Raw genomic sequence first — 18,551 nt, 5'->3', positions numbered from 1 at the left:
TCAAACCTCATTTGTCCAGGTCTCTGTGACCTCAAATAATTAACTTCTATTTTCCTTCCATGAAGTAGATGGCTTCCATAGTTTATCTCACAAATTCATAGATGAACCAGAAATGAACTAAATGATCTAGACCAACCCTTCATTTTTTAGATGAGGAAATTAAGGCCTTATATATAAAGTGACTTGCCTGAAGTCATATATGTAGAAAGTGAGAAGACCAGGATTTGATCTTCTGACCCTAGACCAACATTCTTCCTACAGCACCATGCTAAAAATCCACCATCTTAGCGACTATGCTCCCCACCTCTCTGTTGACAGAGGGAGTTCATCTGGTTCTCAGGCAAATTTGTCTGCCCTGGTGCCATCCCAAATGAGATTGGTTTCTACTGAGAAATTTTTTCATCAAGTTTACCTGTTCTTCCCTGTTTTGCAAGGGACCCTTTCTGAACTATTTTGAGTCTTCCTTTGTGACCATTTTGAGATTAACCTTCAATTGTTATTTGTAGAAAAAAAACAAATTTAGTATCTCCATACTTAAACTTAAAGCCACTTCTACACCAAACTGACCAAACAGATTTTTTAAAATTCAATCAACTATTCAGATTGTTGTTAAGTCATGTCTGACTCTTCATGACCCTATTTAGAGTTTTCTTGGCAAGGATACTGGAGTGATTTGCTATTTCCTTCTCCAGCTCATTTTACAGATGAGGAAACTGAGGCAAACAGGGTTAAATGACTTGCCCAAGGTCACACAATTAGTAAATGTCTGAATGTAGGAAGATGAGTCTTCCATATTTCAAGCCCAGCTTGAAAAGTTCACTGCACCACCTATCTTCCCCAACCATCCAGATATTTTTGTCTAAAAGATACCAAGCACCCTGGACAGAGTCAGGTGTTCTCTTCTTGGTTCTGTTACTCATTGGATGAGTGACTTTGAACCTGTCAGTCCTACTCTTCTGGATTTAATTTCTCCATTTGTCAGATAAAGGGCTTAAACTAGCTAATGTCCAAGATCCCAGCTCTACTGGTCTGTGATTGTATCCAGTGCTTTGGCAAGAAATATTTGGATCATTGACTGAAATTTTCAATTTCTATCCAAATGGTTGGTGTTAGGAAGAAATGGATTTCCCAAGTCACATTGGGATTATCTGATTAAACATTTGTATAATATAGTTCTCGTCTCGGGAAATCCCTGTGCTATCTTCCATAACCTCATGCCTCAGCTCTTCCTTCTCTGAACAGCAAGTTGGTATTAGGCATTGTAACCTTCCCTTTCTTATTCTTCCTCTGTCTGGAGCCATCTGTCCATGACTCTTAAGTCAGAGGAAACTCCAGTCTTCCTCCCTTGCATTTCTTCCTAGATGCTTCAAGAGCTGAGAAGCGTGAGATCAAATGCCCCACTCCAGGTTGTGATGGGACTGGTCATGTCACAGGATTGTACCCTCATCATCGGAGTCTGTCTGGCTGCCCCCACAAGGACAGGATTCCTCCAGAGAGTGAGTACTCTTCATGGTCATTGTTCACACTGGCCCATGACATTCATCCAGACCTCAAAGTGTTCAATGCATTGGTATCATTCAGCAGGGCCAGCAGTTTGCTTCAGGCCCTGTCTCTTGATGCCTTGGGCAGTCAGACACTTGTCCAGCACCTCCAATTAGCCATAGGCTCCAGATCCAGTGGCACAGGGACTGCCGAAATAAAACATTTCCCCTAACCAGTCATTGAATTCACAATTACAATGTATCCAATGTGCCTGCAGATAGCCAGTGGGTACATGTGGACGATGCTCTCAAATACAGGCTATGGTCAATCTCTCCCTCAGCCTGAAATAGAATACTCTTGGAACATAAATACCATTCATCATTGGGTGTGTGGGATAATGGGATAATGGCCAAATTGGCCTTATCTGTCATTCCAAAAGTTGCAGGCTTGTAATAAATACAAAACTGCAGGGATTAGGTTGGGGGGCACAAGGGGCTGGGGAGATGAGAACAGTCACTTTCATAGGGTCTTGAATTCAAATCAAACAAAAAGACAGTCTTGGAAAGCAAATTATTTTCTTCACATTTAAGGTTATTACTGTAGGAGGCAGATTACAACTAGATAGAATCCACAGCCCAGCTGAAGGATTAAAAGCAATAATGCCAGGCACCTTTTCTTCTCTGCCATGGAAAGGCAGAATTTGAAAGATGTAGGAGATGGCTCACTCACTCCCTTTACCTTCTGCATACTAACACACACACACACACACACACACACACACACACACGCGCACACATACATCCCCCCACTTGATACTTGATTTAGATGCCAGTTCTGATTTAAAGAGTGAATGGCTACAGTTCCTACTTTCCTATAGATAAACCCTAAAGGAATGTCTCTGTTTGCTCAAGCCCTAGAATGCGGCTTGTAGAATGATTTGATTATCTGTCTCTTTTTTTCAACTCTGCCTCACCTCTTCCCTTCTCCCCCTCCCTGTCTCTCCTACAGTCTTGGCCATGCATGAGAATGTGTTGAAATGCCCCACTCCTGGCTGTACAGGGCAAGGTCACGTAAACAGCAACCGGAACACACACAGAAGGTACTTGTCATGCAGCTGATAGGAGGGTGGAGCCACCAACCAACTCAGGGGGCCTCAAACTGCTAACAACTATGTCTAATGCAATAGTAGCCTGTTGGCCCACAGCCTGAAAGAGTCAGTCCCTGGGGCTAAAGAAAACCCAAAGTTTTTTTTTTTCTCTTTTGATTCCCATGCCCTACAAGCCTGGTTTTCCTGCTTGCCAATAATTCTGAGGGATCTTAGGGACATACAAGATGGGAAGAGGACAAGACTGGAAAAGGAGTAATGTGGGATGGCCAATCCTGATATCAGAAGACAGATGGAAATTTGGGGCCAGAAAACTATTTGCAAGATAGAAACTGAGTGTCCTTTTCTTCTTTCTTAGTTGAGAGATAACAGAGAAATTAAGGGGAAAACTCATATTAGTCAATTATTTTCTTTCTGGGAAGTCCAGGTAAAAAAAGAGGTTGAAAACTGGGTCATATGTGGATTTCAATGATCTATTCCATGCCTGTCCCCCATGATGAAGATAATTTAAAATCGATTGGACACACCTCCATAACTCTCACCCAAGTGCATTAATTCCTTGTGTTATCAGTGATCATGCTCAATAAATTATATGTGAGTATTTGTACTTGGACCAGTCAGAACTTGTATTGTGCATTCATTCATCCATCCATCCATTCATTCATTTATTCTTTCATATAATAAACATGTATTAAATACCTACTGTGTATAGAGCAATATGTTAGATGCTGATGGAGATAGAGTTTAGTTAAGACATGGCCACTCCAATCACGGAATACTTACAGTCTAGTAGCATTACTGAGAAAGCCTCCAGTCCAATAAAGCAGATAAGGTTAAATTTTAAAACTTGTTGGAATTATACTATAACCCCTTCAAGCCAGAATTAGGAAATTAAAATACTTTATTTTATACTTTGTTGATGTTAAAAAGTTCAAACAGCTCTCTCTCTATTTTCACCTGATCCAATGTCCATTATCTAGGAGCCATTATAGGATCCCCTGTCACTGTTTAATTTATGGACCAACCAAGACACTTTGTAGGGCTAGGTATCTTAATGAAAGGTTATACTGGGGGGGCCCATGGTAAAGCCAAACCAAGTCTCAGATTTTTTGACAATCAGGTTACAATATCTTTCTTCTCTTCTGACTACTGGTGAGCCCAGGGCTAATGGTGTTGTATAGAAATAAGTTATGCTCTCTCTGTGTCTCTCTCTCACACACACACACATACACACACACACACACACACATACACATACACACACACACACATAGCCCTTATAGAAAATGAGTAGCAGGAAGGCAGGAAGGAATCTGCCCTGATGGAATCAACAATGAGCCCTTTCTCTGGTTGGGCTGTAACAGACAGTGATTGTCTAATCTCACTGGCCAGCTCATTTAATGGATTTAGAGAACCGCCTTCCATGATCTAGTCTCCCTCTCTTGGACATTTAGGCTGTGACAAGTCACTATCATTGTGTAGCTCTGAGTTGGGAGTCATAGGGCCTGGGTTCACTTCCTGGGTTTGCCACAAATGACTAGGCGAGTTATTAAACCTTTCTAAGTCTCAGCTCCCTCCTCAGTTAAATGAGGGGGCTGGATGAGAAAGTCTTTTTTAGACCCAAATTACCAGGCTTCCTATTATAGCTCAATTTGGGTCAGACCCAGGCAACAAGAATGAGGTTGTGTTCTTTTTCAAAGAGTTCTTAAAGCTCTTAGGAGGGTAGAGCCACCAACCAAACCAACTCCATACCCAAAGACAGCAAATAATTGTGTAGAATACAATGTTGAGGGGCAGCTAGGTGGCGCAGTGGATAGAGCACCGGCCCTGGAGTCAGGAATACCTGAGTTCAAATCCGGCCTCAGACACTTAACACTTACTGGCTGTGTGACCCTGGGCAAGTCACTTAACCCCAATTGCCTCACTAAAAAAAAAAAAAAAAAAGAATACAATGTTGGCCTCCTGGCCCACAACCTGATATTTCCCTTTCTCTTCCCTTTTTTTGAGAGAAATACTCTAATTACAGTGAAATTCCATTGCTGACTTGGTATTTTCTGAGAGCATCTACTGTGTGGAGTAGATGGTAGAAGCCTGTGGTGGTATCTTTTCTCAAAGGGTGAAGAGAGAAGTGACTCAAAAGAATGTTTTTTGTCGAAGACCAGTGGGCAAGATTTGGATTTCAGTAATAAATCAATTCAACAAATGCTTAATAAGCACCTACTGTGTACAAAGCACTATGCCCAACACTGGGGATATAAAGATGAAAAATAGTTACTGTCTTCAAGGAACCAGAGACCTTGTCATGTGCCTAGGGTGAATATGACATTGAGAAAGATAATTATAATTAAAAGTAGAGTGTGATCAAGTTTAAAAAGAGATTCCAACTAAATATTTTAAGAAAAATGGAGGAAGAAGAGAATACTTTAGGAGGGTGACTGAGGCACACTTCATGAAGAAGGTAGCAGCTGAGCCAAACCTTGGAATAAGAGGAGGACTTTGGTAGGTGGTGATAGAGTCTGTGAATGCACAGAGGATAGGGAGGACGACTGTTGTTTGGGAAGGAACTAGTGGTCCAGTTTGTCTGGAATAAAAAGTGAATAAAGGAGAGTAATGAGAAAGAAAGCTAGAAAGGTAGGTGGGAACCAGATGTGGAAGGCCTCAAATGCCAGGTGAAGGATTTCATATTTTACCCCATAATCAATAAAGAGCCACTGAAGACTTTTTAAAAGGAGAGCAGTCTGTACATTAGGAGGATGATTTTCACAGGGTGGATTGGGGAGGATAAGAAGTGGGGATAGGGAAACCACTTGGGAGACTAGTACCATAGTCCACATTAGAGATGGTGATTCAAAGGGGATGAATTCAAGAGGTGTTCATGTTAGTAGAATCAGTATGCCTTGGCTTCTAGAAAGGTCGATTGGAGCCAGATGTGTAGGACCTCAAATCAAATGACGATCATCAGATACAGGGGCATGAGAAAGAGGGAAAAGTACTCCAAGAAACCCCAAAGTTTCTAACCTAGGTTTATATATTCAGAATTTCATAGATTTAGAGCTGAAAGGGGACCTTCAAAATCTAATCCAATCCCCTCATTTTATAGATAAGGAAACAACCCAAGACCCAGGGAGGCTAAGTGACTTTTATACTCCTGAACATCATCAGATGACATGACTATGGTTCCCACTACATAATGGTGGAAACATAAAAACCCTGTCTCTAGTGTTACTACCTATGTAACCTCTGGCCAGTCACTTACCATTCCTGGGCCTTACTGAAGGGCCACAAAGAACCATTGAAATCAGAACAGCTTTAAAACATGTTGAATTTGTTGCATACCCAAAAAGAAATGCAAGTTGTTTATAATAGAGATTCACATTGTATAGTGTTCTTTTCTGCTCTTCTTTACTTAAAGAAATGTTCATTTTATTTGTGTTTGTTAAATGCAGAATAAAAAAAATAAAGAGAAAGAACTAGGTGGCCTCTAAGGTCTTGTCTAGCTCTAGAACTATGATTTTATGTTTTTTATTGCTTTGGGGCACAAAGTAATAATAATAGCAATAAAACCTGACAGCCTTGTAGCACATTAAGGTTTCCTGAGTACTTCACATAAATTAGCTCATTTGATCCTCGTAACTCTCTGAGGTAGGAACTTCCGACATAATTATTCCCAACATGACTAAAGAACTAACTCTCCCAACTTCTTGAATTGCCTCTCTATGGATGGTGGGTGCCATCCTTAGGAAAGGAGGAGATGGGAGGAAGAGACCATTGAGGGAGGAAGCTGATGAGTTCATTTGTAGACGTTCTGAGTTTGAGGTGCCAGCAGGACTTTTAGGTTCGGATGGTTGATTGGACCTAGTGAAATTTAGTAGTGGACTTGGGGAAAATTAGTGCTGGACAAATAAATTTGTGAGTCTTTTGAAGAGAGGTGATAATTGAAGCCATAAGAAAGGATGCAATAACTAATGAAGAGTGCAAAGAGAAAAGAGAATGGAATCTGGGATAGAGCCTTTGGGGACACCCGCACTTAGAGAGTAGGAGGACAATGAACCAATGAAAGAAGCAAAAGAGTGGTCAGGCAGAATGCCCTTCCCTGCTTAGGATTTCTTCCAAATGTTTCTTCATTGTCCTTTCCAATGACCCCATCCCATCACACCTGTGGAGCTCTGTGAGTGCTCATGTTTGGGGGGGTGAGATGGCAACAATGAGACTAAGACACATTCAGTGCAAATCCTGAGCCAAGGGAGATGTCTCCCTGTTGCTTATGCTCAGTTTTTTCCTCCTTGTGTTTTTTTCCTTAGTTTGTCTGGGTGTCCCATTGCTGCAGCTGAAAAATTAGCCAAATCTCATGAGAAGCAACAGCCGCAGGCGGGCGATCCTTCCAAGAGTAGCTCAAATTCTGATCGGATTCTCAGGTGAGTGAAGTAGAGAGAACAGAAGCAAATATCATTAGTAAGAACCCACCCTTATTAATTGGGACTCAGAGGGCTCTCCTTCTGTGTCCCTTGATGACATGCTCATATTCTATGGCTCTGTTGCTTTAGTGATGAGTCCTGTTTTTACATCTTTAAGTCATTCCAAGATGGGTAGGTAGTTCAATGATAATTCAAGATTGTAAGCTCTTTGAGAGCAGAGACCATGTCATTTTCCATCTTTGTGTCTCCAGTGCTAAGCACTGGGACCTGCACATTTTAGGTGCTTAATGTTAATTGGATCAAAATGCATTTTAACTAGGGGGAGAAGAGAATCAAAGAAGAGATAAATGACTGTTGCTGAGTGAATGAGATAAAGAAAACCAATGAGAAAAGGCAAAGCTGCCCAGCTGTTTTGCTTCTGTTTCCTCTACAAAGTAGAATGAGCTTTGGACTGGAAAGGGCAGGACAAAAGCAGCTAATGTGGAGTTGAAATCCAATATAAGCAGGGAAATAATGAGAAAGAAAAGTTAGCTGTCCTTAATGAGATGAAGGCTCTAGGCCCAGGGAAATGAAAGAAGTTGTGGCTGTGATTGCTGAGCCTGTCAGTGGTCTCTGAAAGATTGGGGAGATCAGAAGTGCCACACAACTAGAGAAGAGCAAATATTCTAATATTCAAAATAAGAAAGAGAGAGGAGTCTTCAGAGTATAGAGCATTAAGCTTGACTGCAACTTATGACAAAATTTAAATGAAATATTAAAATGATGGTTAGTAGATAACTAGAAAAAGAAGCCGTGATCAAGAAAGAGCCCAACAGGGTTTCACCAAGACCTGGTCATGCTAGATTTGGAGAAATGCTATAGTCTCTCTAGATTTTAAGTATTTGACCAAGTCTCTCATATCCTTGTAAACATAGCTGTGAGCTAGATGATAGATTAAAAAATGGTTGGATGATAGGATCTGAAGACTAGTCTTTAATGGTTTGATGTCAACTAAGAAGGAAATCTCTCCTAGAGTACCCTAAGAAAGGTTCTGTTTTGTTGACCTTGTGCTATTCAACATGTTTATTATTGAATTGGACAAAATCCTAGATTTATTGATTTTTAATGTGGCACAAGGTGTTTTTCATGGAGTCAGGAAGATACAGCTTTAAATCCTTTTTTTAACATTTACTAGTTGTGTGATGATAGGCAGATCACTTAACCTCTCCAAGCCTCAGTTTTTTCATCTGTAAAATGAGAATTTTGCACTATCTGGTCTCTAAGGTCCCTTCTTCCAGCACTAAATCTATGATCCAAATATCCTCTGATGACCAACACTAAGGATGACATTTAGTATCTGCAAATATCTCAGTGAACTAGCAGGTTGAGCCCAATCTAATAAGATAAATGAGGATAAATGTAAAGTTTTAAACACATTTAAAAAATCAACTTCACAAGTCTAACATGGAAAAGGTGTGGGTAAATGGAAATGTGTTGTAAACAGATGGGGGTAGTGAGGATTGGTGGCTTGATTCAGTAAGAGTCAAGAGGGAGATATGGCAGCCCCCCAAAAAGCTAATGACATCTTATGCCACATTAAGTAACATTGTACCCAGGACTAAAAAAGGAGGTGATAGCTCAACTGTATTTTGTCCTAATAAAATTGCATCTGGAAGTGGATTTTGATTCTAGGAGCCATATTTTAGAAAGATCTAGCTGGAGGAGAGCCAGTATAGTGAAGAGCCCTGAGTTGATGCCATGTAAGCTTCAGTTGGAGAAACTGGAGGAATTGAACTAGGAGAAGAGAAGGCACACAGAGTCCATGATAGTTTCCTTTAAATAATTTGAAAGGCTCTCACATGGAAGATAGGTGAGATTTGCTTGACCCCAGAAGACAGAACTGAGAGCAGCGGGTAGGTAGAGAAGGTGCAGAAAGAGGTATGTGCTTGATTGAAAGAAAAAAACAACTTCTAAGAAATGTGAGTGCTCCAAAAAAAGTGAAAGGGGCTTCCTAAGGATATAATGGATTCCCCTTTTTCATAGTGGCTCTTCAAGCAGAGGCTGGATGACCACAGGTTACATATTTTGAGGTACATATCACATTGGATGGCCCCTGGGATCCCATCTGACAGTCACTGTTTCTAATTCTGTTAATTTATTGGAATTGAATTGAATTGTTCATTTCAGGGAGAATACACAGGACGATAACTTACTTTTGTAGCACTGCTTAATGCTACAGCCCTGGGCCAAGGGAGTTATGGTGAATCTAAAGATATTTCTATGGATTACTTTCCAATGCAAAGCACATAGGAATCATTGTTGATGCATTAGCCAAGTCAGAGGGATACTTTATTTTCTTTTTCTTTCCTTAAAAGAACTTGATTGGGAATGATTTTGCTGACTTTTCCTTTCATATTTCTTATGTTGGGTTTGTCTTAGGAAAAATTTTTAAAGGAAAGGTGATCATGCACTCTCATCCATATTATTTCCTATGAGCAGTATCAAACACTGTTCTAAATGAATGATTTGGGTAGCCAATCAGTGTCCACCCTAGGGAAAGAAAGAAAAAAGGCCATGCACAGAATTTAGACTTCTGTTTTCTACTGAAGGAAAATGCATGATGGGGAGAGAAAATGGCCAGTTGTGTGGTGAGGACAAGGAATGATAGAAAGACAGACACGATTCTCCATTGGTATCTTCATAATGTTAAGAAAAATTAAGAAAGGCCTCTAGCACACAGGGTAGAACCCTTGAGGCAGCAAGTTTATGAGAGGACATGGACAAACATCACCCAGGGTGGCAGGCATGAATGGATTATAATCTGCATTGTTGGAGGGATTCTCCAAATCAGTGAGATCACAGATCCATTTGTATATTTGATAATTCACTACAACTGACCAAGGACTCAGGAGGGTCATCAATTGGAGATCAATTGGAGATGGTTAGGTCAGCATCCTGAGTCAGGTCTCACTAGCTCTCTAGGCTGCAGTTGTGAGCACTTCTGCCTGTAGCATCAGATCATCCTGGGGTGGAATACAGAAGCATCATAGGATGGCTTCCCAGCTTTCCCCTTTTAGATAGGAAAATCCCATCCTTAATGTGTTTCCAGAATATCTGACCAGATTTCATATTTCTTCCCTTCTCAGGAGTTCCAAGAAAGTGATTGATGAGGAAACAAGGTTTTATTTCTTTCCTCCACTTTCAGATCTACACTTTGGGATTTTTGAGCATAATAATTGGTTAAAGGCCTGGAGGAAGGAGAAAAGGAAACAGGAAGAGAGATCAAGTCACCCCATGGCTAATCTTTCATCTTACTGAATACTTACCGTCTCAGGGAATTAACATTCACTACAAGTTTTTGTTTAGTAAGCGCCTATGTTGGGATGTCTTGCATCTATGAGATAGGCTAGCAGACAGTTACTGGGAGCCAGAATAATCTCTGAAATATCTGGCCCTAAAGCCTGTCATATTACTATTTTGATGAGATGTTTGGATATTTGACTGTTTTGCTCCATCTACAAGGAAGAAGTACTGTTCTAAGAACTAAGAAAGATTAGCCTTCCCTCCCCCCTCAAAGACATCAGCTAAATGATCTCTAAGGTCCCTCCCCTTCCAGGTCTAAGTTCCTATGATTCTAGGAGTTGCCAAGGCCATCATTAGTAAAGTATCATGATATAGTAGAAGGAGCACATGACCTGAAGTTAGAAAAGACCTATATGAATTTGTGTACATAATATCACTTCTCTGCCTCAGTTTTGTCATCAATGCAATAAGATTTCTAAGGGGGGGGGGAGGAGGAGGTTGGTGGTCCGGATGTGTAATCTCACCAGTGTGGGGAACTCCCGGTAGGGAAACTCCACCAGTCAAGATTGGTGTCTTAGAAAGCTGCCTGGGGAAACTAAGGAGTTTATCAACTTGCCCAAGGTCACACAGTTAGTATACGTCAGAGGCAAGATTTGAACCCAGGTCCTTCTTACTTCAAGGATTGCCATCTATCCACTAAACCACACTGCCTAGCCGTGCAATGGGAGCAATAATACTCATACTAGCTACTGCTTAGATTTGTGAGGAAAGCAAGTCTTAAAACATTACAGAAATGTGAGTAGCTGTTCTCATCTTGGTGAGAGAGAATTTGGAGGGAGAAGACTTATCAATGATTTTATCCCCATTTAACTTTCCTGTCCCCCGAGCCAGCAACAGAAATGTGAGCTTGTCTCTCCATGAAAACAAAGAAGGGATTGCCTGGAAATCCAGTCTCCTGAGTCAGTACATGCACATGTGTGTGTGTGTATGTGTGCATGTGTGCAGTCTGAGCATCTATTTCCCTGTTCATGACCTTAACCCAACTGAATGCCAGTTCTTGATCTTAAGATTTCTGGGTTTTATTCAGGAAAGAACAGTGGTCTGGGCTCTGGCACCAACCCTAATGCTACCTTGTTTTGTAGCTCAAAATGAATTATTTCACTTCTTACAACCTCAGTTTCCTTATCTATGAAAAGGGCAATAATAATACCAGTTCTAATTACTCCCAGAGTGGTAGCTATTATGAGAAGACAGATCACAAAGTATTTTTCTTGGGTATGGAGGAGGAAGGGGTAAGAATACAATATTAATATATTAATAGAACTATATTAATTTACTTTAATGTATGCTAGAACTGGGTTGAAATACTGGCTCTGATGCTTACTTACTACCTCTGTGACCATAGGCAAGCCACTTAATGTCCCAGGGATTCACTTTCTTCATCTGTAAAATGAAAAGGTCAGACTAAATAGCCTCTGAGAGCTCTTCCAGCTCAGAATCTGTAATTCCTTAACAATAAAGTCAGACAATATCTATAAAAATATCTATATGCACATATATGTATATATAGAGAGATATGTAGATATATATAGATATATGTACAGTGAATCTCTTCAGGGAGTTGGGTGGGCGACGTTTTTACTTCTTTATTTTTGTCTGGGCCTGTGTTATGTAACTCTCTTTACCAATACAGATTTTTAACTTGGTAAATTATAGGTTTGGTGTCTCAGTGACTTGCCCCTAGTCACACGGTATGTGTTATGTGTCAGCAGGTCTTGAACACAGATCTTCCTGACAACTATCCTGGTACTGAATGCCTGACTCGTAGTATTCCTTTTACCAGGTTGTTGGGGTGGCCAGCACAGCGGGGGGATGCTTTCCTGTATGTGGGATGGTACCATGGTGAGAGAGGCCCTCCTCATTTCTCTGCCATCCTGGATTTGGAGAATCTCTCATTCTGTGGGAAAAATCCTGTCTCACTATGTAGCCAGTAGAAGTAGTGAGAAGGTGGAGAAAGAGTCTCTTCTCAACTAAGAAAAGGATTTCTACTCAGGGTAGGAATAGGAAGTTAAAAACTCAGAATTCCAAGTTGTAAGTCTGAATCCAAGCATTTGTTATACATGATGGTTAGGTTTCCATATCAACCTACAATCTATATAGCCCATAATGTAACACATAATAAAACACAGCTATGACTAAGGTTATGTGTCCCTGAGCACCATTGGAAGGAACACTTTCCTTGTTTTCACTGACCTCTCTGTCTTGTCACCCACCCCCAGGCCTATGTGCTTCGTCAAGCAGCTGGAGATTCCTCAGTATGGGAGTTACAGGCCCAACATGGTTCCAGCCACACCCAGGGCCAACCTGGCTAAGGAGCTGGAGAAGTACTCCAAGGTCACCTTCGATTATGCAAGTTTTGATGCTCAGGTTTTTGGCAAACGCATGCTTGCCCCAAAGATTCAGACTAGCGAAACCTCACCGAAAGCCTTTAAATGTAAGTTGGAAAGGGATTGAGACTACTTTTAAATAATTCCTTCTGATTTTTCTTCAAGCTTCACATCCAGGGCTAGTAGGTTGTTCAAAGATACAGGATTGATGGGGGCAGGAGAGGAGTAAGAGGATCCTGGGATTCCCTGATTCAGAGGCTCATCTCCCAAGGTCCAGCACCTCAGATATGTTTCTCATTTAAAACCACACCTGGGGCAGCTAGGTGGCACGGTGAATGGAGCACCGGCCCTGGATTCAGGAGGACCTGAGTTCTAATCCTGCCTCAGACACTTGACATTTACTAGCTGTGTGACCCTGGGCAAGTCACTTAACCCCAATTGTCTCACCAAAAAACAAAAACAAAACCACACCTAATGTAATACACTTAGCCCCAAATGACTTCAAATGGTAGATCTCCAATTCAGCCCCTTTGTCCAGGCTGAGCTGACTCAGGTACTTGGGAAATATAAAGTTGCTCCCTCAGCCATCAAAACACACATGTCTAGGAATAGAATTTGTGTTCTCCCCACCCCACTCCCATCATCACCATTGCTGTACCTAGCCCCGAACTCTGGACAACCATGGTTATCAAAATATTCAACCTTTAAGACTTTAATAAGTCCATTAGCCTTTACATAGACATGCCCCATCCATCTTTGAAAGCTTTCTACAAAAATAAAACCCACACTCATATATGGGGTGTGTGTGTGTGTATGTGTGTGTTTAAAGATTTAAGAAAGCAGTTTGTAGAAGATGTTGTTAGCCCCAAGAGAGCTTTCTCTCTCTGACTAATCCTGAATTCAGAGTCCTGTTTAATCCTGACGCAGCTGCTCTCTAAAAAGTGCTCATGCTTAAAAGCATCCAGTTGGCTCCCCATGATGGAGGCTCCCTTTATTCCTGGGCTAAATCTGTAAAGGATCAGACAATGGAATTGGATGGAGGCCAGTGCACACAACTGTCACTGCCATGCTGGGTTAGCGCTGATGGGAAAGTAATTTGTTTCTCTGCACAAGTGACTCTCTTGCTGAATAGATTGTGTTATTTGCAATATTAGCAAAGAATTTTCAGGGTAATTGTACTGACAAAAATAATTCCTGCAAACCCACTAGGATAATCCCTTCTATCTTTTCTCATCACTTATTTTACTAATTTGCTGATTGCAAGTCCATTAGTGCTAGAAATACTTATGAAATGGAAAAGCATCTCTGAGTATACAGTGTGAAATTGAAATTGGCATTTCACCCTTATGAATGTTGTCAGGTTTGTCCTCTGAACCCCTAAACAGGGATTAGACTGGACAATATGAGAAGGAATGAACTACCCAGCACCCTTGTATGTTTATCAAAAATATCATTTGAAGATGATGGCCATTGTGCAGAAATCACTACCTTTCATGGAGAGAATGTATTTTCTAGGAATCACCGTTTTTACTGTGTTGTCTTCCAAGATACATGCACTTAACTTCCCATAAGATAAACCAAAGTGGTTCATAGTGAGGTGAAATGGAATTCAGAGCAAAAACACATGAGCCCTGCTGTGTTCTAGGCTTTCAGGCTTATTGGGCATATAAAGGAAATAACTTGACTACTAAGAAATATTATATTTGACTGCTAGTCCATCTGAAAGCAATTTCATGGCTGCAGTGTAATTACTTACAAAGTATCATCGTTTGGGGTCTGAATTTTTCATATAACTTGCTTTTCCTCCAACTGTAATGTAAATCTATTGAAATAATGACTGTTGCTTAGGATGGCAAAAATAAAAAATTAAAGATCTGAACACAATGAGACTCTATCTAGAAGTTTTTGCTTATAAAGATTTTCTCAATTGACATGTTCAAATATTTAAGTGCTATCTACATGTTAATAATTTTCCATTTTCTTTTTAAGGAATATTTCCAGATATATGTGTGTATGTGTATATGTATGTATATATATTTGTGTGTATATATATACATATACATATACACACACACACACATATAATTGAGTTAGGAACTAGACTCTTTTACAAAAGGACTTGAGGTTAGGAAGGTGGCAAGTGAGTTAAAAGTGGTTTATTGGGTGAATTCTCTCACATCTCTCACCCTCAGGATCCCTGAGCAGCCCTAAGACCTAGGCTCATATAAGTACTAGTTACTCCTCCACCTAAATGCCCAAAGTTATGAATAGCCGCTGTCTCTTTATTCAGTTGTGTGTCAGCCCGTGTTGTTCCCTTTTTGCAGCCAAACCTTTTCCAAAGGCCTCTTCCCCCAGGCACAGCCCCTCCGGTAGTTATGTGAAGAGCACGTCATCTTCTTCCGCAGGCTTCGACTACTCCCATGATGCCGAGGCTGCACACATGGCTGCCACTGCCATCTTAAATCTCTCCACCCGCTGCTGGGAAATGCCAGAGAATCTCAGCACGAAGCAGCAAGATCTCCCCAGCAAGGTCAGTTCAGGTGGAGTTAGAGGTAAAGGTACTAGAATTAATGCTGGGGGCTTCACAAGGTCAGCTGTGCAGATGCCCAATGTGCCAGTCTGAGAAAGGGATGGAGCTAGGGTTTAGGGGAGCCCCTCACTGAAGAAATGACTCTTCCCTTCTGGTTCTGAGGATACAGATGCGGACTCTGTAATGGGCCATGAGATAAACTCATCTTAATACAGAAAATTGAATCATTTTAGACTTCACCTAATCCAGCTCCCCCATTTTACATATTAGAGAAGTGAGGCTCAGAAAAATTAATTGGCCTATCCATGGTCGTGCAGGTTATAAGGGACAGGGGCAGAATTCAAAGCCAAGTCTAACTCCAAGTCCTTTCCATGGTCCCACACTGCTTTTAGAGGTCAGTGTCCATGTAGATTTGGCCTAGTACCTGTTTGGACCATGAGAATTAAGTAATAGATTACAAGGAGACCCTCAAAGGTTGGTAATCCAGGAAGTTTCCTTCTGAAGTGTTGCTTTATTTAGGTCTGTGGAATTGGCTTCCATTATCCTCTCACATTTTACTAAGGTCATCTGGGGTACATAATTCATTGTGTCCAATTTACCATGCAAGATGCCTTCGGGGCAGGTAGCAGAATGACTAACGAAAGATTGCATTGAAATTTCCAATTTCAGTCTATGGACATTGAGGTGGATGAAAACGGGACTCTGGACTTAAGCATGAATAAACACCGCAAACGAGAGAACGCCTTCCCAAGCAGCAGCAGCTGCAGCAGCAGTCCCAGTGTCAAATCCCCAGATGTTTCCCAACGCCAAAACAGCACCAGTGCCACTAGCAGCACCATGACCTCACCCCAGTCCAGTCAGACCTCGAGGCAGGATGAGTGGGATGGCCCCATCGACTATACCAAACCCAGCCGTCAGCGAGAGGAGGAGCCTGAAGAGGTGGGTGACAGAAACACTGATGTTCTACTTCTGTTTTTTTTTTTTTTTCAGGGCAATAGGGGTTAAGTGACTTTCCCAGGGTCACACAGCTAGTAAGTGTCAAGTTTCTGAGGCCGAATTTGAACTCAGGTCCTCCTGAATCCAGGGCCAGTGCTTTATCCACTGCGCCACCTAGCTGCCCTAACACGGACATTCTAGGTCTTGATTCTGTTGGCCTTCTCTGGGGATGGAGAAAAGCCATGAAGACTCAAGCAGCCCTGTCTCCTTTTGAGGCCAGCATTGGGAAGGTTCCTGGGGTTTCTTTTCCTACTGATCACTTCTGAAAAGACCTTTTCCAAGTGGTGGTTTTATGTCCCCATAGTTTTCATTCAGGTCCTCAGGAATGTGTCAAGTCTGGGCCCAGTCCTTGAAAGCCAAACCATTACCTTGAAGCCTTATTCCTTGATTTTCTGACTGCCTTGGTCTCAGGGTAACTGCCAAGGCTATCAGTCAGAGAGAAGCTGGGGTTGTTTTTTTTTTTTTTTCCCTTCCTTCTTCTCATCACATCATATGCTATCTTTGAATTTACCCAGTGTTTCTACTGTCCTAGGTCAAGCCAGTGGTTATGACCCTCTCATAATCTATAGCTACACACAAAACTTGCTCAAACAGGGTGATTAGTGGAGTGGACAGAGCTTTGGGACTGAAGAAAAGACGATTTTAAAAATGGTTTTCTAAATGGGTGGATTCTGCCTATACTAGTATTCAGTGAGGAACATGTAGCTGCCCAAACATCCATTAGCATTGTGGACACTGTACTGACCTGAAAACTAGCACCAAGGTACCCAAGACAATGTTATACTTGCCCCCCATATGGTTCCAATGCACCAGTCACAGTAAATGAATGTATCATATTTGCCACTCCCCTGGCATAAACATTATCAGCCTGGACAGGTAGGAACAAGAAAGGCAATTGGCATAGTAGGCTGGCATGATCTGTTCTGAATCAGGTTTCCAAACACTAGTAATCCATTTGAGCACAACAGTCCTGGTGGAGATGATAAGCCAAGAAGAATTGCCATGGAATTCTAAGGACTACGTCTGGCTAGCTTTCCCTCTAGCCTATATGCCCATCTGGCCCAGGAGGCAACATGTGATAGTAGAAAGGAAGGGATTACGAATTTATATAGTGCCTACTATGTGCCAAGCACTCTCCAAGGGCTTTTTTTTGGCGGGGCAATGAGGATTAAGTGACTTTCCCGGGGTCACACAGCTAGTAAGTGTCAAGTGTCTGAGGTCAGACTTGAACTCAGGTCCTTCTGAATCCAGGGTCGGTGCTTTATGCACTGCACCCCGGGCTTTTGGTTTTTTTTAACAAATATTGTCTCATTGATCCTCACAACAACTGTACAAGGTAGGTGCTATTATTATTCCTATTTGACAGTTGAGGAAACTGAGGCAAACAGAAATTAAGTCACTTGGCCAGGGTCACACAGCTTGTATGACCTGGGGTCAGGAACAAAATGAGTTCAAACCCCAGCTCTAGCACTAACTGTTTGACCGACTGTGGAGAAGTTCCAACCTCAGAAGAAGACTCCTTCACCTGTAATGATACTTTTACTTTTTCCTAGCTCACAATGATGTTGAGAAGATCAAAAGGGACTATGTAATTAAGTGTTTTGCCAACCTTAAACTTTTGGTTTCTTCAATGTTCCATGAGGTAAAGTTACCATTTGGAAAGAGAGAAAAGGCTTCCAGGCCTCTGAATGCTAATGCAGGTTCATTAGTTCATAATTGGCCCTCTGAGGAGCTGACAGATTCTTTAAATATTGACCAAAGTCAAACAGTGGGGGACAATCTGGTCCTTGTATCCTATTCCAGGCTCAGGCACAATATGTGCCACCAATGCCTCCTTAGAGCACATCTCTATGTGCACACTGGTAAGGTTGTCATAGCCCCATGTTACCTTTGACAAAGCAAATCTGGGGAAAAATAAAAGCTTCCAGGGATGAAGTGGAGTGAGCTAGTGGAGGGTGGATGACTTTACTCAGAGCCATTAGACTGAAAGCTCCCTGGGAGCAGGGACCATCTTTTGCCTTTCTCTGTATCCCCAGCACTGGGCAATGCCTGGCACACAGTGGGCACTTGAAAAATGTTCATTTATTGACCGATGGGGCCATTGGTCCTCTTGGGCCTGCGTCAGACTATAGGAAGGCATTCTGGGACACAGAAAAAAAATGAAGAAAAATTTGCTTCCAGGTGAGAACTGGAAAAGAAAAGGACCATGTAAGCCTCAGTAGAGATGCCTGTTCTCATGTTTCACAGCAAAGAGTGGTCCTCTTATCTCAAGAGAATGTCAGGATGGGAGATGCTGGCTAGAGGAAGCCCTTCCTTGACTGTCATGATCTGAATCAAAGGGTAAAGCGGGGGCA

General features: G+C 41.6%; 1 protein-coding gene across 1 annotated transcript in view; it reads left to right on the top strand.

The window, feature by feature from the left end:
* The window catches only part of MYT1 (myelin transcription factor 1), a 185,792-nt gene that overhangs the window by 117,831 nt on the left and 49,410 nt on the right, over positions 1-18,551 (top strand). The window contains 6 exon segments of the mRNA XM_043987748.1: positions 1,362-1,496; positions 2,491-2,581; positions 6,889-7,002; positions 12,564-12,778; positions 15,077-15,201; positions 15,871-16,140. Of these exon segments, the coding sequence (XP_043843683.1) occupies positions 1,362-1,496; positions 2,491-2,581; positions 6,889-7,002; positions 12,564-12,778; positions 15,077-15,201; positions 15,871-16,140 (950 nt within the window).

This window comes from Dromiciops gliroides, chromosome 2, assembly GCF_019393635.1.
Source record: "Dromiciops gliroides isolate mDroGli1 chromosome 2, mDroGli1.pri, whole genome shotgun sequence".
In the NCBI taxonomy this organism is placed as follows: domain Eukaryota; kingdom Metazoa; phylum Chordata; class Mammalia; order Microbiotheria; family Microbiotheriidae; genus Dromiciops; species Dromiciops gliroides.
This window is presented reverse-complemented; position numbering and strand designations above follow the sequence as displayed.